This window comes from Lycium ferocissimum, chromosome 11 (genome assembly GCF_029784015.1).
Source record: "Lycium ferocissimum isolate CSIRO_LF1 chromosome 11, AGI_CSIRO_Lferr_CH_V1, whole genome shotgun sequence".
In the NCBI taxonomy this organism is placed as follows: domain Eukaryota; kingdom Viridiplantae; phylum Streptophyta; class Magnoliopsida; order Solanales; family Solanaceae; genus Lycium; species Lycium ferocissimum.
The window spans coordinates 17,785,614-17,812,770 of NC_081352.1; the positions used below are offsets into that span (position 1 = coordinate 17,785,614).

General features: G+C 40.9%; 1 protein-coding gene across 1 annotated transcript; it reads right to left on the minus strand.

The window, feature by feature from the left end:
* Nucleotides 1–26,728, minus strand: LOC132037381 (bet1-like protein At4g14600). Its single transcript, XM_059427888.1, has 3 exons — nt 26,608–26,728; nt 3,232–3,288; nt 1–458 (listed from the first exon to the last, which is right to left on the minus strand). The coding sequence occupies exons 1-3, from the start codon at nt 26,668–26,670 to the stop codon at nt 297–299; spliced, it is 282 nt and encodes a 93-aa protein (XP_059283871.1). The 5' UTR covers nt 26,671–26,728; the 3' UTR covers nt 1–296.
* Nucleotides 26,729–27,157: the final 429 nt, after the last annotated feature.

Genomic DNA, 27,157 nt, shown 5'->3' on the forward strand with positions numbered 1-27,157 from the left:
ATAATCACATGTTTCTTAGATAAGCACACAATGGCCCTTGTCATATAGCAAGTATTACAAAGAAAAATAAAATGAAAAGAAAAAGGATAAACTAATAGCAACCTGCAGTGCTTCTACAGATTAGGAAACTTTACATAAGACTAATGTTTCAGAGTTTCTACAGTTGCACCCTTGCTCCCCCAACCACCAAAAATCTTCCACTGCTTAGCATTTGTTTGATGGCTTGAATAGATTCTGTGTCTTCATCAGAACCTCAGCCAGAAACGGTAAACCAGCATAGAAAGATAAGGTTGCCCTTATTTCCGGGAAATCTTCGCCAACCAATATATCACAAAGAAGCAAAATAGTGCAAAAAGAACCACATGCATCACATGCTTTGATCCTTCCGAGATGATACTCCTGTTCAACCGTCTCATGTTGTTCTTTACTCCTGCTTGAGCTTTGATCAATGTCATTTGCTCTGATAAAAGGGAAGTGTTAAGTTTTTAAGGAAATGAGAAATTATGTACTGTAACTTACAAGTAAGAAAGATTCCATAATCAATAAGATAAGCATACATCATGAGAATCCCAGACAGACTGACCAATCAACATGTTTTTAAAACAATGCCAAGCCAACTCTAGGAAGTTTAGTACTTCTATTCTTCTAACGGCTTGAAACAATCTAATCTTGCAGCAATTTAGTTTGCTAGAACGGATAGCTCCTAGAAATACATCATTCAGATTTAGAATCAGTTGAAAAAAACAGTTTTGACCAAAATCCCCGCACACATTACCCTCGAGAACAAAGGGAAAAAAAGAAATATATAATCAAGTTTGGGCTTAGCATAGTCAGTTGATGGAGATCTAGCAAGGTCATATCTATATATAATATAAAGCTAGGCATAGACAAGGTGATGTGGCACCTCTCTACGGCCAGCATTTCCATTTATCTTTTTTCTCATTTTTTTGGATTTTTTACTCATTATTTACATATATTTTAGCTTTTAAAAAGCCCAAAAAACATTATTCCGATTAAATGCAAAATAACGCTTACAGGAGAGTCCAACTATCACTAATCACTGTCAAAAGGCACAACCATTAGAGGAGTCCACAAATCGAATCAAAAGCGCAGTTTACATTAAACATTTGTTGCTTCTTTTGGTTCCATCTTCTTCTTCTTCTTCTTCTTTTGTGTGACCATGGCAATTCCTTCTTGGATTTACTCGAGTTGGAAGTCGAAGAGTTTTTCGAATTTTGCTGGTTCATGATATTCTTTTCTATGCTAGGTAGGTAAGTACATGATCACACTCTATCACGGCATATTTTTTTATTGTATATATTTTCAACTTATTCCCTTGCTAATTGTTATAGTGAAATTTGACATTGAATTTCATAACTATGGAACCAGTGACCAGTTTTCTCCAATGGTGGGGGTAATAGTTGCTGCGTTTCTTGACACACACTGGATTTGGAGAAAGCAAAGAAAGACCTATACTTCGGGTGAACTTCAGAACTTTCAGAGGTGATACACGTTACATTAACATTCAATCTCAACCGGTTCTTTCCTTCTACGTAGCAAGGGTGAAAGGCTTAATTCTCTTTTGCAATTAAGTTAACATGATAGATCAAAGCCTCAGGATGGGTCTCCGGCGTCATTTTATTTACAGACACATGATCACAAGCTAACCTGAATTTCTTCTGTGGGCATTGGTTAGCAAGGTTAAAAGGATAGCTTTGGTGCAACAATCAAGTTATCTCCGTGTGACTTATATGTCCCTTGGAGTGCGATCCTTCTCCGTAACCTCATCTATGTTTTTCTCCTTTTTTGATTTTTCTCTTATTTTAAAAATTTATGTGTTGGGTTAAAAAATTCTCAAAAGTCATGTCTCTAAATTAAAGACTTGGGAAGGCAACTTAGAGTTAAAACGGCTAATGGTTGATTCATTAGTAAAAAGGTAGTACTAATTACTTGATAACGTTATTATGTTTACCACACAATTACCAGTTAAAAAAAAAAAAAAGAAGAAGTAATCATGTTTACCATTGAAATTACCTGATGGCGTACAAAGTTTTATACACTGACGGTGCACCAAACTTAAACTCCATCCTCTTAACATATCCTTGAATGTGCTGACAATATAAGAGCTTAAGGGTAACATATTGTATTTGCAATATGTGATATGCTCTTTGTTATTATATGAAGTGTTTGATATGGAAACATGTTTTTCCTGAAATTTTTGTTTCCCTTTTTGTCGTTCTTCATCACGCTGAATGAAAATTAATGGCTCATTGATGATTCTTTACAATGTGTTAAACATTTTGGAGTATTGAACTTTTGAAAAGATGTTGGAAAAAGGCATCACCAGTTGCAATCTATTCATCTTCTGATTACATGTTTTGCCTATTAATTTTTGCTTTTTCCTCTCTTTTTTTCCGATTTCGTTCATTTTTTAACGACATCTTACGTAATCAAGAAATGCACTATTTTAGAGATAAGTTGCTTCACCTGTTTGTGGTGTCATGAATGCGTGTTACATCTTCTGAATTTTTTTGTCAACTCTAATGAAGAAATAACAACTAAATGAACTTTCGGTCATTATATGCTCATTTGAGTATCATTTTGTTCAATTGAATGTTAATTTGTGAGAACATCATTTTGTTGTTGTGATATATATATATGATATCGTCTAGTTTTACCAAATGGTACATCAAGGTACCAAGATTATTAATTTATAATTCATTAGTTAGAACATCTTTTAGCTTAATCGATTAAATATTTTGTGAATACTTTTAAGAACGATATGTGTGCAATCCAAACATTCATTTCAATTGATAAAAGTTCGTGAGACAAGTACTATGTAGTTGAAGGCTCTAAACTAAATCGACACAAAACGAAATCTCAAATACTTTAAAAGAGGGCTACCAACCTCGAGAAGGTAATTATATCAACGAACAATTGATAGCATTACCTTCGATAGTATACAGAGATATTAACAAAGACTACCACCTCCGCTATCTTTTCTATACTTTATGAGGCGTTCTAATCATTTTAATTAATTTACGTTCGGATTCTCAATATATAACTTTTTTTAGATTGTATACAGTAATAGGAAAATAAATACCAGAAAAGCTCTAATATACAAAAATGTAAGTGTTAACGCATAGGACATATATATATGGAGAAGTGACTAAAATGTCTTAAGGAATGTTAAACGTACTCAGAAAAAGGGAGAACAAGTTCACGGCATACCAGTTGGTTAATAAAATCATTCTGATACTTTGCTTCTGACTCAATTTCTTGTGCTACCTGCAACATGAAATATTTATAAGTACTAGCAAAAGAGTAAATACGGGTAGAAATCTGAAACTGAGACAAATATGACATGACAAGTATAGCCAACAAACGAGAGACGGGAAAAGATGAATCTAATAAGGACATAATGTATAAAGATCTTCAGGATCTCCTACAAGACTTAAACCCAAAGCAATGTTCAATTAGAATTTCTACTGTTATAGAAGCGTGAGTTTAGTTGTGGGATCGAAATATCTGCTTCTGGAAAATAAATTCATATCTGATTGTATATTGGTCATATTAGCTGATTCAGAGCTTACTCAACCCACATAGCTCTGTTTGGAACGTTGTTACCCATTGTTTCATAATGTACTGTATTGTACTGTATTGTATTGTACTGTGCTGTTTTGTAGATACAATGTTTGGATAGACTGTATCGTTTGCTGCTGTGTAATAACATATTTTTTGTTTGGATTGAATGTATCGTACTGTATTTTAATTGGTAAGTTTACTAAAATACCCTAAACTATAAGTTAAGTGCATGTAAATTGTGCAATAGGATAATATCAAACCATTAACAAACACTTAAAATTGAAGAAGACACGAACTCACCATTATAATTGTTGAACCAACAGAACCTCAATTCCATTTTCCAAAGTTTAATAATTCAGGGTATTAGGACATATCCAAACTGGTAGATCTTAAATATTGTTGGTGAGGCAACAAAAGCAGCAGGGGGATCCAATGGAGAAGATTACCAAACACCATTAATGATTAAAAGCATGAATCTTAGACACAAACAAATTCAGATTTCAAATTCAATCCTAAATAGTTAAGAAACGTCATTAACCACTCAAAATCTTTAAAATTTCACTGGTATAGAAAGTTTGAAGACACCCACGAACGATTTTCTCACGATGCCTATATTTTTCATATAATCCATAGCTTAAAATGCATAACGAAATAATTGTCAATAACGAAGTATTCATGCGGTCCACAAAATCATAAATTCTTAAAATTTAAATAAAATTATTCTAAACTTAATCTTCGGGTGACATCATGGTCAATAAAAGAATCTTGCGGTCTTCCTGTGGACATCCCATCGTTGTGCGACACATATCTGCGTTTTTACAAAGAACTATATAAGCCTTATTGCTCATGTGACGTTCCAAATTCATCTCCTTTACCATTTGCCATATCTCGTTCGCAGGAATAGGAGGCATAGTTGAAAGTCGGTTAATTGCATGAGCCAAATTGTCCATCCCACCTCTCAACATGTCAGCCATTCCGTCAAGATGATCATGTTTAGACTTTTCATTTCTGGTAGGAGCTCGTGTCTCTAGATAGCTATTCGATGTAGGTTCACCATTAGTTGGTTGATTCGCTTTATCCCGTCCATGTTCCTCGTGTTTTCCAACGAGGCAGCATTCACTGAAATCATCTCATCTACCTCATCAATAGTCAACGAACTAGTACTTGATCTTTTCAAATTTTTACGAGCACCTCTTTTTAACATATCTGGTCCAGTCTCAGCATGCTTTCCAGTAGCTCGATCCTTTCCATACAGTATTATTAGCTTATCATAATTTCTAATTGACATGGTCCTCACTCTCCAAATTACAGGCTTAGCCTATATATAAAAAATAGAATACAACTGAAGAAAATGATATGAACATTATCATATGAAAATAAGAACAAAACTAATAAACTAGTAATGCATGAATTTACCTGAATTAACTGGTCCCATACTTCAGGTTCAGCATCCCACATATTTGTTATGGGATCCCATGAAAACCCGCTCATCCCCATTTGAAATGTGTCATAGCATTTGGCAAATTTAGTTTTAATTACTCTCATTCGGTTGTGAATTTTCTCCTTGTTAATAAATTTATCAGGAAATTTTAATCGTAGCTCCTTCAATATGTTGTCTAGTGCGTGTAGTGAAAGTTCCACCAATTCTATTCCCACGTGTTTGCTCGTTACGATGAATGCATCAATTAATGTGTCATCCATAGCATTTGACCAAACACATAAAGAGTTATCTGAAACATTTGTATCGCTTGAGGTGGATGCCTTTGACTTTTTCGACATGTTGACAACTACAGAATTAAGATAAATTTTCATAAGACATAATTAAAGAAAACATCATCACACATAGTTATTGATAAGTGTTATAAGATAAAGTAAAATGCACGACACAAAATGTTTATAAATCAAATAATAGCATCACAAAATTACATTCAAATGATATCAAATTAATAATAGTGACACAAAAGTTCATTTGAATTTTTATCTAATAAAATTAATCTTGGTAATTAATCCACATAGCAGCTGCTATGTTATCTCGAATCAATTCCCCTCTTCTATATTCCTCAGTGCTCTCCCTAGGATGATTTGGAAGTTCTTCATGCACATCATTATCATTCATAAGCTCTGCATCAACTTGAGCAAGTAACTCATCATTTGGATCTACACCTCTTAAGTAGTTGTGCAAAATACAACATGCAAAGATAATAAGCTTTTGGGTGTCAATACCATATGAGGACTCCGTTGAACTAGAAATTATAGGAAATCTCTTTTTAAGAACTCCAAATGCTCGTTCGATAGCATTACGCAAAGAAGCGTGTCGCAAATTAAATAATTCACGAGCATTTCGAGGCGGATTTCTTGAATACTCTTTCAAGTGATATCGCTCCCAGATAAGGTGTAATAAGCCCACTTCTTAACATGAGTCCAGCATCAACAAGGTAGTATTTTCCTAAACATAAATAAATAAAAGATTCAATTATTTGTTCATCACGTATATCTATGTCTAGACAAATTTATATAACGTTTACCTTCTGGAATTTTTAATGGGTCTTGTCTATTTAGTGCTTCTTTCATAATTCTTGAATCAGATGCTGTACCTTCCCACCCAGCTAACACATATGTGAATTTTAAATCAAATGAGCATGCAGCTAATACATTCGTGTTGGATAATCTTTCCTCCCACGGTATTTTGGTGCTTCACTTTGTGAAACTTTAACACGTACGTGTGTTCCATCAATTGCACCAATACAATCTCGATATTATAATAATCAATGAACATGCAAACAATCTTGACATTGCTAAAGTTTGAGTAAAATTATAACTCTGTTCACCTTAAAATATGGGTAGAATCTTTGGTTGCTGGCAATTTCAGAAGGAACTTGGGATCCATCAGGTTGTTTAATAAATATTTCATATAGCCCCAATATAGCTCGTAGGACAACATGAAAATGACGACTGACCGACTCCCCCGATCGTCGAAAGATGAAAGATAGTTCGCGATTTGTCACATTATGTGCTAACAGGTAAAGTGTTTTCGCAACCTGTTCTTCAACTGTAGCTCGAAGTGTTGGTCTAAGACCTCCATCTCTAACTAACATCTCACAGAGACCGGTAAAAGCCGAAGGGGTCATTCTTAAAATATTACGACAAAGTTCTGAAGAAAATAGATGACTCAATAATTCATCTCTAACTTGCTCTCTTTCAAGGCGTATGGCGTGTGTGATCGTACGTCAATCATTTTCAATTTCACGTGCATAATTCCAAAACCAAACAAATGCTAAGAGATGACATATGATGCTAAAGAAGCTCACTTGTCCCAATATTTGCCTATTATCTTGATTATTACGATCGACCATCTATAATAAAATTAAGTGAGATGCATCAACTAATTAAACTACGTAAGATGCTAAAATAAATATGAATATAAACATGTGTTACAGAAAATACCTTTATTCGAGGAGGCAACAACATGTTCACAAAAATCATGTACTCTAGCTTATCGTTTTGGTTTTTATCAGTTTTTTCAGTTATTTGGGTTTTTCGATTTTTTTCGGTTTTTAAAAAGAAACACATTGTTCACATAGATGAACAATGAACAAACAAAGATCAACAAGTAAAATTTGATTGGCATTTAACTCAACATGAACAATACGAGAAATTTCCCACAAAGTAAACCACATTCACATATAGGTGTATTACACAATTCTAGAGTCATGGTTTAACGAAGCATGGGAAAGCACGGCAAATAAGCAAAATATTCTATGCAAAAAAAATAAAACAAGAAAGCAAGCAAATTAATGAAATTATGGCAAAGTACTGAGCAAAAAGCAAGCATATGGCAGAATGGAATAAGTAGAATGGAATTAGCTTACACCGTAACTTTGAAACTATGGCACGAGTCTGAGCAAAAAGCAAACATATAAAATTAAAAGAAGGAAGAAGAAACGGGGAGACGGGACAATAAAGAAAAAAACGTAGAAGGAGATAAAAGAAGGAAGAAGACGTATAGGGAGCGAGATAAACGAAGGAAGAAGACGTAGGGAGCCAAACCTAGAAGGAGACGAGTTACGTAGAAGACGTAGGGTATAGGATTTTGGGTGGAGTTAAATAATATAAGGTAAAGGGTAAAATAGGATTATGAAATATTAAGTAAGGACATAATTGGAAAAAGAAATTAGGTAACAATGGGATAACACCAAATCGGTTGTTACATAAAATGGGGCTTTTCATTGTTACGTAACGACGGAATTTAACAATACGATACAATACATTTTAAATAACAATCAAAACAAACATTGTTTTTGTGGTAACAATACAATACAATACAATGGGTAACAATGTTCCAAACAGAGTGTTAGCAGACGCCACAAACACTTCTTCTCTTTGTTCTCTAGAACTTCAAAGATCAATTTATGTTTCTTTTTTCTCCCGGGACCTGTTCGAGTTCTCAGCCCTTCTCGGAGAATACACTTTGAAGTTTCGTCCAAATTTTGCTTTTTCTGTTAACAATCTGTACAAGGACCTTGTTTTCTGATTTGCTTGACTATTTTGGTGTTGGAGAGTAAGTGTGAGGGAGAAAGGAGTTTAGGGCAGAACTTGGAGTTCTTCCCCGACAACAGTGGTGGATCTTTTCCGGGTAGTAGCTGCTCTATAAAGGTTGAATCTCTGGGAACAACTAACAATTATTTTTATTGAATATGAGCTATATATAGAGAGGAAAGATTCTTTTAGAGTATTCTTCATTTTTAGATTACTTGCCTCTTGATTGTCATTGTCATGAGTGCTTCATGGAATATGTGTGGGGTTGTTTTACTCTAATTTCACAATATTACAATATACTTGCCCTAATGCACTAATCGAGAAAGTTAGCACAGTGTTTATTCTGTATTTCGCTCAATTTTGGGGATAAAATTACACAGGTTCATTTTTTATTTTTTATTTTGGGAGAAGGTAACAGTTGTATGTATAGACTACACAGGTTCATTTATGCAGAGACGAAATCTTATAATCAGGGATATTACCTTTATAAGTTTCTTTCTCTGTTTATTCAGGGAAAGCCTGTGCATTTCTCCCTTTGTTCCGTCTGTTTTATATGAAATATAGGGATGAAAAACCTTTAAGAGGTAATATGTAATTTTTGGCAGTTAATATAGCTCAAAATCACATGATATGTTTGGCATTTTGATGACAAGAAAAGTAATCTTTTGCTGGCGAGCTGGAGTGTACTTATAGTGGTTGACAAATGTTTTAGTATTACATGAGACATAAGCGCAAAAGGAGAACCAAGAAGACTGGAAACATCACAACCAGGCTGAGCGGGGATAATCTTTCTGTTTCCATTGCCTAAACATATATAAAACGAGAAGAAACTTGGATCTAGACCAGAACCAGGAATAGCTTGTGCATCATCCGCCTTGATAGGCTTAGAAGAAAGATTTTAGCTTCAGTGGAAATATCGTTCCAAAGTGTAGTCTTTAATGCTGTGTACCTTCAATTTAGTGCTGATGAAGTTCTGTGATTTTGGCTTTTGGATTGACAAAGGGTTGTTGTGTCTCCTCCACTTTAAATCTGGTTTATGTCTTGAAGCTAAAAATTGAATTTTTTATGTCTTATCAAAAAAAAAAAAAAAAAAAAAAGGAATAAAAGATTGGATTTTTATGTTTGTTCTAATTGAGTTGACCACAACTTAAGTCTAAAGTGTGTGTACTACTTATAGATGATATTAAATGGTGTTCATATGCTTCGGTAGTTTGACTGTAATATTGGACAAAATCACATGTCTGTGGCGACTTGAGATTCTAAATTTGGTGTTCATAACTAGAGGCTAGTGGTACTAGAGGGGTATTATTATACTTTGGGACAATAGCATTTGGGAGGAGAAATATGTGAGGTGGGTTCTTACTTGTATCACTGTAATTCTTGGCAAATCACGGGGATTTACGATGGCATTTGTCGAGTATTTATGCTCCTAATGGTAGAGTGGAAAGGGAAGAGGTGTGGTGGGAACTAGGGGCAGTTAGGAGCCTCTTTAATGGACCTTGGGTGATCTCTGGAGATTTCAACACAGTGAGATTTCCATCTAAGAAGAAGAATTGTACAAGATTCAATAAAGCAATGGAGGATCTCCCTGAATTTATAGAGGACCTGGAATTGGAGGACCTACCAGTGGTAGGTAGCAAGTTTTCATGGAAAAAGGGGGAAGGGCATGACATTGCAGCAAGGCTGGATAGATTCTTGATTTCAGAAGAATGGGAAGTGTCTTTCAGAAAAATCAAGCAATCAGTTCTAGAAAGAGTCACATCAGATCACAGTCCTTTGACACTGGAATGTGGCAACTGGGAGAGGACAAACTCTTAGTTCAAAGTTGAGAATTGGTGGCTACAGAAAGAAAATTTCAAGGACAGTGTGAAAGCTTGGTGGGAACCTGGGGTGTATGTAGGTAGGCCAGATTATATCCTATCCTGCAAACTGAGAGCCTTGAAGGTGAAGTTAAAAGAATGGAGTACAACTGTACAAGGTAATTTGGGGTTACAAAAACGAGACATCCTCAATCAATTGTCCGAATTGGATGTGATACAAGACCAAAGACTTCGGCTGATGATGAGGCCTATCCGAGCGATCCTAACTGTGGAGTTCGAGGAGAATATCAAAAGGGAGGAAGTGGCCTGGAGAAAAGATCCAGGGCTTTATGGCTCAAAGAAGGTGACAGGAATACCAAGTATTTCCATAAAACTACTAACTATCACAAGAGGTATAACAACATTGATAGCCTGCTGATAAATGGGGCTATGGTAGATGAACCAGCAGAGATTAGTGAGGAGATTGCTAGTTTCTATCAAAATTTATAATCTGAAACAGAAACATGGAGACCACAATTCAATCCCAGAGTACAATCTATGATCAATGATGAAGATAATATCTTGCTACAGAGACAGTTTGGAGAACAGGTAATTAAAGATTGTGTCTTGTCATGTGCAGGGGATAAGCCCCCGGTCCAGATGGTCTCTCCATGGCCTTTTTTTCTCATTGTTGGGATGTGGTAGGAGGGTATGTGGTAGCTGCGGTTCAGAATTTCCATGAGCAAGGCTATTTTGAAAAAAGTTTCAATGCCACCTTCATAGCATTGATCCCAACAAGGTGGGTGCGAAAGAACTGAAAGATTTTAGACCAATTAGCTTGATAGGTAGTTGTTACAAAATCATTTCTAAACTGCTAATTGACAGGCTGAAGAAAGTGATGTCTAAATTGGTGGATGCACAACAAATGGCTTTTATCAAAGGAAGACAGATAATGGATGCCATCTTGATAGCAAATGAATGTGTCGATTTGAGGAAGATTTCTACAGTTCCTGAAATTTTGTGTAAGCTTGACATAGAAAAAGCATATGACCATTTAAACTGGGAATTCCTATGGAAGACTTTGGAGAAAATGGGGTTTGGCTAGAGATGGATCAACTGGATAAAATTTTGTACCAGTATTGTCAAGTTTTCAGTCTTGATCAATGGATCACCCTCTAGTTTCTTCTCCTCTGAAAGAGGCTTGAGACAAGGGACCTTTTATCCCCTTTTCTATCTATTCTAGCAATGGGAGGACTTAGTGACATGTTGAGTACAACTCAGATTAACAACAGAATCAGGGGGTTTCAAGACCAATGCTGGGGTGAATCAAGGAGTGACAATATCTCACCTTCAATATGCTAATGACAATCTAATCTTTTGTGATGCAGAAAGTTACCAATTGAAATACCTGAGAGTTATTTTTATTCTCTTTGAAGCTATATACGGACTTCACATCACGGGAAGAGCTTTGTGCATCCGATTAATGAGGTGCCAAATATTAATGCTATAGCCAACATCTTGAGAGGTAGAATTTGGAGAACTTCCTACTACATACCTTGGCATGCCACTGGGTGCTAATAGTAAATCTAAGAATATCTGGAATACAGTGTTGGAGAAATGTGTAAAGCAACTAGTTAATTGGAAGAGCCAATACCTATCTCTGGAAGGTAGACTGACTCGCATTAACAGTGTTCTTGATGCCATGCCAACCTATATGATGTATGTATTTCCCATGCCAGTGAATGTAATTAAAAAGCTAGATACCATCAGAAGAAATTTCCTATGGCAAGGAAACAATGAGACAAAAAAGATTCATTTGGTGAAGTGGTTGACAGTCATAACCAGTAAGCAAACAGGAGGAATGGGTATTAAGAACCTGAGGACACAAAACCAAAGCCTTCTGTTGAAAAAAAAAAAAAAAAGCCTTCTGTTGAAATGGCTATGGAGATTTGTTTCAAATGAACAATCTTTGTGGAAACAGGTTGTCCTGTCAAGATAAGGAATGGAAGATCAATGGGTCACAAAAGAAGTGAAGAATAATTATGGTGTTGGCTTGTGAAGAACCATCAGGAATCAGTGGGAAAAATACCAGGATCAAAGTAGGCAATGAAGGGAAAACATCCTTTTGGAATGATGTCTGGATTGGGCAACATTCCTTAAAACACATGTTTCCTGGTATATATAACTTAAACCAACAGAAGAGGGCAACAATTTTGGAAGCTAGGGACAACCTAGGGTGGAATCTCAGTTTCAGAAGACTACTCAATGATTGGGAAGTGGAGAAGTTGACAGATTTCTATAGCACCCTTGAACTTTTCAAGGATTTTTCTAGTAATGACGATAGTCTAGTCTGGCTGAAAGAGAGGAAAAGGACTTTTTCTTTCAAATCTGCTTATAAGTGCTTACAATATATAAGGCCTCAGCCTGGGTTTTGGCGTTGGAAGAGGATATGGAAAGTGAAGATTCCACACAAAGTGGCATGTTTTTCTTGGTTAGTTGCTAGACAAGCTGTCATAACTCAGGACAAAGTGATGAAAACAGGCCTTCAGCTTTGTTCCAGATGCTTTTTTTCTCAAAGGCGAAGCGGAGACAATAAACCATCTATTCTTATACTGTAAAGTGACACAACAAATTTGGCAGATATTCATCAATTTGAGGGGAATTAGGTGGACTATGCCAAGGAGTACATTGGATGTTCTAGCTTGCTGGAATAGAGATAGGAATATGTCAGGACACAGGGAGAGATGGAAGATTGTCCCAGCTTGCATTTGGTGGACACTTTGGAAGGAGGGAAACCAGAGATGTTTTGAAGACAAGAGTATCTCCTTTCAGAAATTGAAAATGAATAGTGTTTTTCTATTTTTGGTGTATTTATGACCTTCCTCAAGAGGCTGGGGACATTGTCACTGTTTTAGATTGTCTGTGAAGGTCCTAGGTGGTAGGTTTTGCCTTTGTAACCACTATTTGTAAGTATTATGAAGTACACCTTTAGTGTAGGTCTATAATAGAATGTTAATTGTTTCAAAAAAAAAATGGCGTTCACCAAGTAGTTCTTTGAGATGATTAAATTGATTGAGAAATACTTGCAAAAGACTGTTCTTCTGCTTGAGATTCTGTTGATTTCCTTTATGTTTCTTTTTATAGCATTTCCTAATAAAGAAAACTATATGGTAAGGTGTCAAAGTTGTTATTGCTAGAACTTTGAGAAGATACACCATAATAAAGTTAAAAATGATGTGAACAAAAAGCAAAGAGAGAAAAATAGAATTGAGACAAAACTGAACAATCGAGCTAGCGCACTCAGCGCATGTTATGCTAACCTACACTGACGGAGGAAAACATGACGAGAGGACGGGAAAGACCACGGAAACAACCATTACTAACAGTCGGGAGCTCAGTAAGTGCAAGGATAATAGCAGAAACGCTTGAACATGGAACACACAACAAGTTACGACTCCAATCGGAAATCAATTTCAACCTAACTCACTCAAGGGAAGCTCGCAATTAACTAGGAGTGGTGTAGCTAAGCGACTGAACTTGAGTGCTATCCAGCTGTATGATAGTGCAAGCTCATCGATTAATGGTGAGAAACAAATTGTAGCTACTCCAGGGAAGACACCAAGCTGAAGGAGGCCAATGCCTGTAATGGAAGAAGAAGCACTACCAGAGTCACCATGAGCAAACTTATTTGCGGGAAATAGATCTACAGAAAATGGTATGCCCCTCTCCTATATCACACCAGATTTGGTTGATGGGCAGATCCTGGTGAAATGAAACAGAAGTAGAAATTGAAACTGCGAAATGGAGATAAGCACTTATTGTCTATATCATTGGTGAGATGCCTGGGTATAACCATATGAGAAGATTTGTGGCTAATAATTGGAGTAATGTGACTGAATCAGAATTATTCTCACATGAGGAAGGATACTACATAGTTAAATTTCAAAGCATCAGTGATTTGCAAGAGATTCTGTATGGAGGTCCTTATAGTATCAACAGCAGACCTGTTTACCCCAAAATTAGGTAATAAGATGAATTTGTAAATGAGGTGTAGGATATGTGGATACTTTAATCTATTTGGATTAATAAGGAATGTATTAGCAGATTCGTTTATAATGACTTATAAATCTACGTGCTAATAACTTGGATGAACACGTTAATATTATGGATTTGAGCTGGATATATATGGTTAAATGAAGTTAACACTACAACCCGGACCAAAATTAGAAAGAGAGAGTGAGAGAGAGAGAGAAAAAAAGCTTCAATATAAATTCTATTACAAATGTTTTTGATCTGAAAAGCTAACCCCTAAAAGTAGGGAAGTGCCTCCTATTTATAGTTTTTCTCTGTGAGCCTTTCATATATCATAAAGCCCTTTTAGAATAAAAGGGAAGCCTAATATGGATAAGGTTGGGTCGTACGGTCGACACCGTACGGCCGACGATAATAGGTGGCAAAACGGTCTTCACACGTGGCAATTGAATAACTGATTGACCGGACCAACGACCACGATCAACTCGACCATGAAGAAACCGGACTAACGGCCACGATCAACTCGGCCATGAAGAAACCGGACTAACGGCCACGATCAACTCGGCCATGTAGAAACCGGACTAACTGATAAGTAATTTGCCCCGGATAAATTGAACTTTACGGTTCCCCTCCGACTTACGATCAACTGCTACTGATGCAATATCGTCGGTCTGAGCTCTCATGTTTGTTTTCTTCCTTTTCTTGGTCCTCGATCCCACTGGCCAAGCATTAATCCAGTTTTTACCGTATACAGGTAGTCCCCACACTTTCCGGACCGAAGCTTTGCCGGAGTAACGGGAAGTGGATGAGTCATGAAATTGGTGGTTCCATAGGTTCGTTCTTATCTTTTCATTTTGGCGGGATCAGTAACGTCACATCCTTCTGCCATCTACCACGTGTCACACCCCGAACGGCCAATTTCTGTAACCGCCGTTACGTACGTCTTTTCAAATCACGTCTCATTAATTATGGGACACGTGGCATCCCCCGGTTGGTCGGGATTTGTAACCGCCTCAGACCCCATGCCTATATAAAACGTTTTACCCCTTCACTTCTTCACTTTTACTTCTTCACTTCTGTTTTTACCCTCAATTCATCATCTTCATTTTCCTCGTTGATTCAACCGCTCTAATACCCATATTCGTTGCTTATATCTGTTTGCAAGAACCTTGTTTAACCCTTCAACTCCTTTTTTTTTTCGATTGAGAGCGCTACTACGCTTCTTGGCACTGTCATTTTCAATTCCCTTTCAATTGCTGTTTCTCTTTCCTTAACTTGGAACCTTTCCCTTACAAAATTTTCAATCTCTTTACTATTTCTTTCGAATGTCTGCCAACACCAAAACCACTTCCCAGGACGTTCCCTCGGTTTCTTCTCAAGGAGCCGCGCCGGTATCTCAACCGAAGGGAAAGACCGTAGCCGAGCCTACGGCTTTAGACATAGTACCGTCCAAGCCCAACTACAACAAAGAATTCGAAGTTGAGAAGCCTTTCTTGGTTGCGGACAGAGGGTACGATGTAAGGCGATATCCCTCGTCCGTTACCGAGGACAAACTTGATCGAGTCCGGCCGGGATCGTGGATGGGATAACCGTGCGGTGCGGTGTTCGCCCGACCGTGATGAATCAATCACCGACCATAGGGAAGGCTTCTTGTACGTTTACACCTATCCTTCCGCCTTTCAAGCTCGATCCCCCAATTGATCCGGTTATATTGGAGATGTGCCGGACTTATAATGTAACCCTTGCCCAAATTGGTCCGATAATCTGGAGGACCCGCTGCCTCCGGCTCTTGGCCAATAATGCCAAAAAGGAACTCATGATGATCCATTTGATCTGCTTATATTCCCCGAGGCGATTTCGGGGTGGTGTAATAAAGCTCGCCCAAGCGAGGCCGGAATCCGATCTTTTCAAAGATGGATGAAGACAAAGATCGGGGCTGGCTAGAGCGCTTCGTCCGGGTGAGGACCGCGAACATTATTCCGGTTGAGCATATGCCCTTCCCGGAAAAATGGAACGATAATCGTAAGTTTCTCGGTTCCCCCTTCATTAATTTATTCTTGGATTCTTTCATCTAACCCTTTGTATTTACACTTCCCCTTTTCTTTTCATCAGCCGTGGCATGGATACCTCCGGCCGTTCCACACATGAACGAGTGGGTTGAAGCGCTTCTCGACCAACACACCCACGAAGAATTGACATGGGGATTCCTGTCGCGTGGCCGATGGGTTGCCCAAAATCATGGTAACACTACTTTTGAATTAGAATAAAACGTATCTTCTGCTTTTTCTTCTTTCCATAACCTCTTCGATATTTTAGGTTTACCCAAGGGCTCGGTGGGTCCCGGGGGGGCGACGGTGACAGGCATGCGGCACTAGAGTTCGATTCCGGATCATCCCACATCATCGGCCGCAACGCAACAAAAGACGAAGGAAGCCCTCGGACAAGGGAGAAACCGAGGGAAAAGGGCTAGGAGCGTCGTCCAGGACTCTAAGAGATGAAGAAGATCCCGATTTGATTATCGACGGGTCGGCGTGGCCCCGTCCTTCGAGTCTGTCTGGAGGAAGAAGCTACCATTCCACCTCCTTCGCCCGAGGAGAGACATTCCGCTCCGGCTACGTAGCAGTGGGAAGAAATCTTTTACCCGACACCTCTAAGGTCCATTGAATTCATTGATATTTCGGGTGATGCCTCTTGAGAAGATTCCCCCGCAAAGGTCGAGAAGATCGGGCACGACTCGACGATTGAGGCGGGACCAAGAGGCGAGCGACACCGTGCGAGGTCCCAACGGATGCGGCTCCGCCCCGCCGGGGACCCAGCTACCGCATTCGAAGCACCTGCTCCTACCGAGGCTGCTGGTGCTGTTCTGGCCTTTCCTACTACTCCGAGGTCGGACAACCTCGATGACATGTCTTTGGATACACCTCTTGCAACCGGGGAAGCTGCGGGTTTCGAACATCTTTCTATCCCTCGAGCCACGAGGGCGACTAATCGGTCCCTAAAAGCGGTGCAAGGGAGATCTGGTGCGCACACTTCGGCTCCCGAGTGTGGAACCTAGGAGGACCAGATCGGCTGTGGTTACCATTCCCGAGGATTGCAGCTTTCTGTCTCGTCCGATGGGAGTAGCAAGCTATTTAAGGCCCCTCGTCTCGGACTCAAACAAAAGGAAGATGTCCGGAGTTCCGTGGCAGAGCCTAATTAACGAAGGCATGCATGCGGGCAATCGGGTAAGCTTATCAGCCTATCCTTGCATAATTCGATGTGAAATTTAGTTTCTCGTTTAACTTCTCCGTTTCTTTTACAGAGTGTGGTGCTTGTTAATGAAGCCTTCATCCGTGCTCAGCAAGAGGTAGATGACCTTAGAAGCCAGCTGGATGCCCAAGGTCGAGAAACGGAGAAGTTCCGGCCACACTGCGAGGTAAGGAGGATGAACCGGCGAGCAGAGGTGGCCCTCACCAACCTTCGGCCCGAGCTTGATACAACGAAGGCCGAGAACCTTCGATTAAAGGATGATCGGCGGGATTGTGGAGAGGAACCGGAGCACGGAAGAGGAGAAAGTCGGTCTCGGTCGAGACAACGCTCGTTTTCTTCCAAGCTTAGCGAGCTCGAAACCATCATTTCTCAACTCCGAGGGGCTTGACTCGGTCAAGTACGATGCGTGAACATGGCCGAGAGGTATCGACGGCTTGATACGAGAGTGCCAAGTATGAAGAGAGATGAGGGTATTCGAGCAAAAGGCGAGGACAGGGCCGAATATGTGATGAGCTGAAAACCACACTTGAGGAGATGGTCGGGGCTAATGATCTTCTCAAAGCCGAGCTTGAGTCGGCCACTCAATACCATAGAACCCTCGATGAAGAGAGGGATAAGTTAGTGGCGAAGCGGGCTCGGGCTGAGGCCGATTTGGCAGAAGCCCTGAGGAGTGTGGAATCTGCCGAGACTTACTCCACGATTGCGGTAGAGCATGAACGGTGGAAGTCTCAGAGGATCACCCTCGAGGGCCCGAGCGTGGCTTTATCGATCTCCCGGCCCTTATACTCGAGGCTAGAAGGACCCAAGAAGACGAGAAGAGGCCCTTGGTCGGACTCGAAGACTGCGAGCGGACGGTGTCCGGGTTACATTCAGTTCCCCACACGAAATAGGCCGGGGCCTGTATTTAGCCTTTGTTTTGAAAAGCGCATCTTTCTTGTTGACTATTCTTTTGCTTGAATGTTTGTTATAACTTTTGTCCAAACTGCTGGTCCGTTACGAGGACAAGCGAGAGACATCGAGTCACTTTTTCGGATCGTGCCTTATACATTTGGCTTTTAACTTCATCGGTATGTTTTGTCGAGAGTTGGATCGAGTGGTTTGCCCCGCGGACTTATTTATGCTTTGTGAATTCGGACGTCTGCGAATCACGTTAGGCATTTTTAGGGCGATATTCTTTGGCTATTCACTTATCTTAGATTAGGTTCGGACACGAATCTCTGCGCTTACCAATTTACGATGTAGCGGTCCCCGGGTCGGGGGTTTAAGATTTTGGCTCGGTTCAATGTGACCTTGTTGCCTTTGTCTAATTTCAACTGTAGTACCCGGTTTTCGGGGTAGTGTGCTTTAACAAGAAGACATATCCAAAATGTAATAATTCGATTTTTCAATAATCTTTAAGTATTTGTACATGATATGAGGGCTTTATCCGTTTCCTTCTGTTTTTTGCCGTAGCAAATTCTAAGTGGACACGATTCATTCTGATCGTTTGGTCTTTACATCAAAACCTAATACAGAAGGTTCGGCTTTGGTTTTTCCGTAGCAAGTATTAAATGGACACGATTCGTTCTTGATCGTTTGGTCCTTACATCGAAACCTAATACCGAAGGTCTGATTTACGAGGACCCAACGGTGCTCTTTGTTGAGCTTCTCCGTTTCTAACTAACCAGGGTAAACCTCGATGTGGGTGTAGTAGCCCCCCAGTGCTTATTCGAGCTGCAAAGTCAGGTAAGCACTATTAAGTCCCCACTCATAGGGTGTGGCCCCGAGTTTTCGGGTATTCGTCCTCGTCTCATTCTAGTAACACGTTGTACTTGTTTCCTCATTAAAAACCTTATCGGAAAACCCATTTTGGGACAAAACCGTACTAAGGAAAAGAGTGCAACACGTGTTTTCAGATCTAGCACCTAACTATATTCGGTGCCCGACTTCCTGCAAACAAGAAAAGGTTAGTAAATAAACAAAAAGTGTCCATACCTTAGCAGTAGTATCTCTTCAAATGAGCCACATTCCAGTTATTGCGCAACCGTTGCCCCTCCATGGATTCCAGCTGATATGACCCTTTGCCCGTTATCTCGGTTATCTTGTACGGCCCTTCCCAGTTCGGGCCCAGTTTTCCCTCGTTGGGATTCTTGGTTTCGAAGTACCAAGTCCCCAATTTGGAAATGTTGAAAATTGGCCCTCCGGTTATAGTACCTTTCCATCCTTTGTTTCTGGGCTGCAATACGGACCAACGCGTTTTCACGAAGCTCATCCGTGAGATCGAGTCTTACGGCTATGGCCTCCTCATTTGATCCCTCGGTGGTGTAACTGAATCGGAGACTCGGTTCATCGTTTTTTACGGAAATGAGGGCTTCGACCAGAGACCAACGAGAAGGGTGTTTCTCCGTGCTCGATTTTTGATGTGGTTCGTAAGCCCACGGTACCTCCGGTAGTATTTCCCTCCAGTGATGGTGTGATGTTTCAAGTCTTTTCCTCAGATTTTGAATTATTGTTTTGTTCGTAGATTTCGCTTGTCCGTTAGCACACGGGTGATACGGAGTTGATACAATTTTCTTGATCTTCAACCTTTCGAGGAAATTATTGACTTTGCCACCAACGAACTGAGGGCCGTTGTCATAAGTTATCTCGGCTGGAATACCGAACCAGCAAATAATGTAGTCCCATATGAAGTCAATGACTTCCTTTTCTCTTATCTTTTCGAAGGCCCTGTAACTTCAACCCATTTGGAAAAATAGTCGGTCATGAACAAAATAAAACGGGCCTTACACCATGGTGCCCGTGTAACGGACCAACAATGTCCATTCCCCAGCCATGAAGGAATGAGCAATATCACCGAAAAGAACAACTCCCCGGTGATGAATCATTGGGGCATATCATTGACACCGTAGCACTGGGACAAAATTCTTCGAATCTTCCTCCATCCGGTTCTAGTAGTAACCGGCTCTGATGATTTTACGGACTAAAGCTTCAGCACCGAAGTGATTGTTGCAAGTCCCCTCATGTACTTCTCTCATCACGTACTCGGTTTCTCCGGGACCCAAACACTTGGCCAGGGGACCGAAGAAAGACCGTCGATACAATTGACCGTCTACCAAGCAGAACCGTGCTGCTTTTGTCCTCAGCGACCGTGATTCCTTTGGGTCACTCGGGAGCTTTCCATCTTGCAAGTAGTCGATGTATTTGTTGCGCCAATCCCAAGTTAAACCCATTGTGTTTATTTCTGCATGCCGTTTTCTATCGCCGAATTCATCAGTGCACCTTGCAGAGTCTCGGGGTTGATTTCTTCCCCTTCGGCGAGGATCCCAAATTAGCCAATGCATCGGCTTCGGCTGTTTTGCTCCCAGGTACATGCGCATAGTCCATTCTTTAAACCGTGAAGTATCACTTGGATTTTTTCAAGATACCTCTGCATCCGTTCATCTTTAACCTCGAAGACGCCATTCACCTGATTAACGACCAAGAGGGAGTCGCATTTTACTTCAATTATTTTGGCCCCCATACTCTGAGCTAACTCCAAACCTGCAATCATAGCCTCGTACTCGGCTTTATTGTTAGTCAATTTACCGGGCCGGACTAATGGATTGCCGAATCGCATCTCGGCGGGGGTTCTAAGAACGATTCCTAGCCCGGAACCCTTAAGGTTCCAGGCCCCGTCCGTGTGCAGTGACCAAATACCCGAGGCTTTCCCCGAGGTTAGCAAAAGTTCTTTCTCAACCTCGAGGACCATGGCCGGGTGATGTTTGCCACAAAGTCGGCTAAGATCTGGGACTTGATGGCCGTCCGAGGCTTGTATTCAATATCATATCCGCTAATCTCTACAGCCCATTTAGTTAGTCTACCCGATAATTCTGGTTTATGCAAGACGTTCTTTAAAGGATAAGTAGTCACTACACATATTGGGTGGCATTGAAAGTAAGGCTTGAGCTTTCTAGAAGCACTTACCAGTGCCAATGCCAACTTTTCAAGATGAGGATAACGGGTCTCCGCATCCCCCAAAGTTATACTTACATAATATATGGGGAATTGCGTACCTGACTCTTCTCGGACTAAAACTCCACTTACTGCTACCTCGGACATGGCAAGGTAGAGAAAAAGCTACTCGTCCGCTTTCGGTGTGTGCACTAGAGGCGGGCTGGACAGGTACTCTTTTAATCCTTGTAAGGCTTTTTGGCACTCCGGTGTCCAAGTGAAGTCATTCTTCTTCCTTAATAAGGAGAAGAAACGGTGACTCTTGTCCGAAGATCTCGATATGAACCGACTCAGTGCCGCTATCCTTCCGGTAAGCCTCTGCACTCCTTTGACGTTATTTACTACCTCGATATCCTCGATCGCTTTGATCTTGTTCGGGTTGATTTCAATCCCCCGGTTAGACACCATGACACCCAAGAACTTTCCCGACCGGACACCGAAGGCACATTTCTCTGGGTTAAGCTTCATGTTGTAGTTTCGGAGCACATCGAAGGTTTCCTGCAAATGTTTTAAATGGTCCTCTGTTTCCAGGGACTTGACAACTATGTCATCAATATAAATTTCCATTGTTTTTCCTATCTGTTCTTCGAACATTCCATTAACTAGGCGTTGGTAAGTTGCACCGGCATTTTTTAATCCGAAGGGCATGACATTGTAGCAATAAGTCCCATACCGGGTAATAAAGGATGTTTTCTCTTGATCCTCCGGGTGCATCCGGATTTGGTTGTACCCGGAGTAAGCATCGAGAAAACTTAGCACCTCATGCCATGCCGTCACATCGATCATTCTATCGATGTGAGGCATCAGAAATGAATCCTTCGGGCATGCTTTGTTTAGGTCCTTATAATCAACGCACATTCAAAATTTATTACCTTTTTTCGGCACCACCACTACTTTAGCCAGCCAATCCGAGTATCTTACTTCCCGAATAAAGCCTATTTTCAAAAGCTTTGTTACCTCGTCCTTTACGAAGGCGTGCTTCGATTCTGCCATAGGCCTCCGTTTCTGCTTCACCAGGGGAAATCTCCCATCGAGGCTGAGCTTGTGAGTTGTTACTTCCGGCGGCACACCTGTCATATCTATATGCGACCATGCGAAACAATCGGCATTAGCTTGAAGGAATTTAATTAATTTGTTCCTGAGCTCCGAGGTTAACCCCGTGCCCAGGTATACCTTTCTATCCGGTTGATGCTCAAATAAGATGATTTGCTCTAACTCCTCTACTGTAGACTTGGTTGCATCCGAGTCATCCGGTAAGACGAATGATCTGGGTACACCGAAAGCATCTTCTTCACGCCCGGGTCCAACCCCTTCTGCTCTGTGGTCGAACCCGTGCACGGTAGTTGCTATTTGGAGTTCTTACCCCCGGTTGACTCTTCCTTTTGATCCGGTTTTTTGGGAATAGGTGATGCTTCCTCAACCGCGAACATCTCTCTTGCGGCAGGTTGTTCTCCCCGGATGGTTTTTACCCCTCCGGGGTCGAAAATTTTAGCAGCTGATGTAATGTTGATGGCACGGCTCTCATGCTATGTATCCATGGTCTACCCAGCAATGCATTATACTTTATGTCCCCTTCAAATACATAGAACACCGTTTGCTGGATAGTGCCATCAATGTTGATCGGTAAAGAAATCTCACCCTTCGTGGTTTCACTCGCCATATTGAACCCGCTGAGCACTCGTGCTACCGGTACTATCCGTCGAGTAGCCTTAGTCGTTCAACCACTCTCCACCGGATGATGTTGGCCGAGCTACCTGGGTCAATCAAAATACGTTTAACTTGTGATTTAAAAATAAGAATAGAAATTACCAACGCATCATTGTGCGGTTGAATGATGCCTTCCGCATCCTCGTTGCTGAAGGTGATGGAACCCTCGGGTACATAATCCCGGCTACGCTTTTCACGAACAATGGAAACCTTTGTCTGTTTCATCACCGGACCTCTAGGAGCATCTGTACCCCCGGTTATCATGTTGATTATATGCTGAGGCTCTACCAGTTCAACCCGTTTGTTTGACTCCCTCTCCTTGTAGTGGCCCTTAGCCCGCTCACTCAGGAATTCACGAAGGTGACCCTTTTTCAGCAAACGGGCCACCTCTTCTCTCAATTGGCGACAGTCTTCAGTTCTGTGACCATGGGTTCCATGGTATTCTCATATCATGCTCGGATCTCGCTGACCGGGATCTAATCTCAATGGTCTCGGCCACCTTGCTTCTGCGATGCGACTTATGGCCGAGACGAGACCCGAGGTATTGACATTAAAGTTGTATTCCGATATCCTTGGCGGGTCTCTGTTGGTAGCCGAGCTTCTGGCGTCACTCCTAAATGACAACCCTCGGCTACTCGATGGCTGCTCAGTTTGTTTATCTCCCCGACTAGAAAATTGACCGGGACCAATCCTCGATTTTTCTGACCTGAAGCTTGGTTTTTCTGAATGAGAGTATGGCCGGTATCTCTCCCTCGAGGGCCTAGACTCCGGATCGTAATTCTTCCTCGATCTCTCAGAGCTTTTGTTCATGTTTACCGGACCCGGGGGAAGTTCCAGCTGGTCATCCTCTACCCGAATCTTTGATTCGTATACCGTTGCGGACGTCCGCCGAGTCACATGACCTCGTATTCCAGCAAATTTTCCTTTAGTTTGAACGAGGCCGTCGAACTTCGAGGATTGAGTCCTTTAGTAAAAGCTTGTGCAGCCCATTCCTCCGGCACCGGAGGGAGTTCCATCCGTTCCCTTTGGAAACGGTTGACAAATTCACGCAATAACTCATCATCCCTTTGGGCTATCCGAAAAATATCCGCCTTACGAGCCTGCACCTTTTTGGCACCGGCATGAGCTTTTATGAATGCATCCGCGAGCATTTTGAAAGAAGTGATTGAATGCTCGGGCAGATGTTCATACCAAGTCAATGCCCCTTTTGACAGAGTTTCCCCGAATTTTTTCAACAATACGGATTCAATTTCATCTTCTTCGACATCGTTGCCTTTTATGGCACAGGTGTATGAAGTCACGTGTTCCTGAGGATCCGTTGTACCGTCATATTTTTGGATATTCGACATTTTGAACCTCTTCGGGATCAACTTCGGAGCCGCACTCGGAGGAAAAGGCCTCAATGTACTCTTCGAATCTGGGTCCTTTCAGAATGGGAGGAGCCCCCGGGATCTGGTCCACCCGAGAGTTATATGTTTCCACCCTCTTCTCGGTTAAGTCTACCCGCTTCGCCAATGTTTCGAGCATTCTCAGCACTTCGATGGACGAACCAGCTCCGGACCTATTGCTCTCGACCATCCGCGCTTCATCCATTTTGGGTTCGGCAACACCCTTAGTCTTCTCCGGAGCCGTTTCATCATTTTTGCTTTGCAACTGGGCTATTGCGACTCCTTGTTCGGCAATAGCTGCTCTCTATTCCTACAATATTTCAAAGATAAGACGTAAGTTAATATCATCCGGGGTATTTGGCACTTTCTGGCCTTGTACCGGGGACAAAGTAACTGAATTGAGAGTATTTAAGGGATCGGTAACCGGCTGAGCGGCATTGTCCTGGTTCACGGTATTTTGTCGGTTGAGGCCCTCCCTCGAATCGATGGTATTTGGGTCGACGGGGTCCGCTGGTAATCCCCGTAGCCCACTGTTCTCATTTTTGGCCACAATCTCGTTGTTATTGACGTGACCAGATTGTCCACTGCTCACCATTTGGTCCGTTTTCACAGAGACGAACAAAAAATTGAAAAATCTTAATGGGTGAGCAATAGAAATCGAGATCAAAGACCACTATTATCCTAGCCCCACGTTGGGCGCCAATCTGTTTACCCCGAAATTAGGTAATAAGATGAATTTGTAAATGAGGTGTAGGATATGTGGATACTTTAATCTATTTGGATTAATGAGGAATGTATTAGCAGATTCGTTTATAATGACTTATAAATCTACGTGCTAATAACTTGGATGAACACGTTAATATTATGGATTTGAGCTGGATATATATATATGTATATATCAGTGCTATATCGAATAATATGGTTAAATGAAGTTAACACTACAACCCGGACCAAAATTAGAAAGAGAGAGTGAGAGAGAGAGAAAAAAAACTTCAATATAAATTCTATTACAAATGTTTTTGATCTGAAAAGATAACCCCTAAAAGTAGGAAAGTGCCCCCTATTTATAATTTTTCTCTGTGGGCCTTTCATACATCATAAAGCCCTTTTAGAATAAAGGAAACCCTAATATGGATAAGGTTGGGTCGTACGGTCTGACACTCGTACGACTGATAGTAATAGGTGGCAAAACGATCTTCACACGTGGCAATTGAATAACTGATTGACCGGACTAACGGCCACGATCAACTCGACCATGAAGAAACCTGACTAAAGGCCACGATCAACTCGGCCATGAAGAAACCGGACTAACAGCCACGATCAACTCGGCCATGTAGAAACCGGACTAACTGATAAGTAGTATGCCCCGGATAAATCGGACCTTACGGTTCCCCTCCGACTTCTTCTGATCAATCATCGATACAATATCCTCGGTCTGAGCGCTCGTGTTTGTTTTCTTCCTTTTCTTGGTCCCCGGTCCCACCGGCCAAGCATTAATCCGATTTTTACCGTATACAAGACCAATGATATTGAAACAACGGACAACATATTTTGATCTCACAGCTGAATTTCTGACTGAAATACCTTGGTGGGTCAAACTCCCAAAGTTGCCCATGAATTGCTGGGGTTTTGATTGACTGAGCAGGATGGCAAGTGACATAGGTTGTCCTCTCTTCGTGGATGAATGCACCACCAAAATACCAGGATTCCATATGCCAGAATATTAATCGAAGTAAATGTAATGCAAAGCTTTGTGGGGGCCACATTCTCTTGCTGCGATACGTTGAATAAGCGTAGGCCATGGAAAGCCATAGAGGATTCATTCTTGATGTCCTAGATTCATTTTGGTATCCTAAATTCATTTTGATATCTCATATTCATGAACTTTACCTAATGATGTTTTAGGATTTTCAGGAATTCTTAGCATGTAAATAGGGCTGGTTTCTTTGGAAATCCTAAACAAATTTTTTTTAATAAATGAAAAGCATAGAAGCGAGACATTGATCAAACTATGAAATCCTAGATTCCAGAATAGAAGAGCACCATTTTTGAAAGTCGGAAGTCGGATGGTTGAATCCCGGATATAGTGTTGCCACTATATTTCCGAGTACTCGTAGGAGAGACTTCAACCACTCCTCTTAAACACGTGCCTCTAAGTCTAGCAAGTTTCATATTGGTTTTCTAAACAAATAATATTATCAGTGTTCCAACACATAATAATCACCTTGTCTAAAATGGATCCATCACATAACACATATCACCAAACTTGACATTTACATAAATCTTAAAGATAGACACCGGTTGCGCAAAAGCTATTTCGAAAACAAAGTAGGGAAACATACATTTCTGAGCTGTTTTACTTGGTTGCGAAGACCTGTGATGTCGTCATCTAGGTCTCCATGCATCGGACCAATCCGCAGCTGTATTTCATCTGAACCACCTACTTGCCTCGTTCTCAATCCATCTCTGATCAATCAAAACACACAATTAAAGATTCAAATGGAGCTTTAATTCGAAGCGATTGATGGCTTTAATTCTCATACCTAGATCTGTAGGAAGCAGCAGCACCGTAGAAATCACCGCCTCTATGAGAGCTAGAAGCCATTAAAGACTCCCTAGACTTGGAGAAATTACAGATTAAGGATCGTCCAGTAATTCAATTTTGGGTTCGATTAAGGGGAAAGCCACCTGGTAATTGGTTATAGTGCTAAGAGCCTGTTTGGGCTTAAAAAAAGCAGCTTTGGATAAGCTAAGCCAAACGGGCCTAATTATTTTTTTGGGCGTATTTTAAGCACAAAATGGCTTATAAGCTGGCCAGCCAAACACTCACAAAAGCTGAAAACAACTTATAACCTATTTTCAGCAACTTATAAGCCAATCCAAACGAGCTCT

What these genes read in the sequence shown, in the direction of transcription:
- LOC132037381 (XM_059427888.1), bottom strand. Translation starts at nt 26,670, where the DNA reads ATGCATGGAGACCTAGATGACGACATCACAGGTCTTCGCAACCAAGTA. An exon ending in AAGTAAAACAGCTCAGAAAT is followed by an intron (nt 3,289 to 26,607) that starts GTATGTTTCCCT and finishes TTCATGTTGCAG; the next exon opens with GTAGCACAAGAAATTGAGTC. An exon ending in ATGATTTTATTAACCAACTG is followed by an intron (nt 459 to 3,231) that starts GTATGCCGTGAA and finishes CTTTTATCAGAG; the next exon opens with CAAATGACATTGATCAAAGC.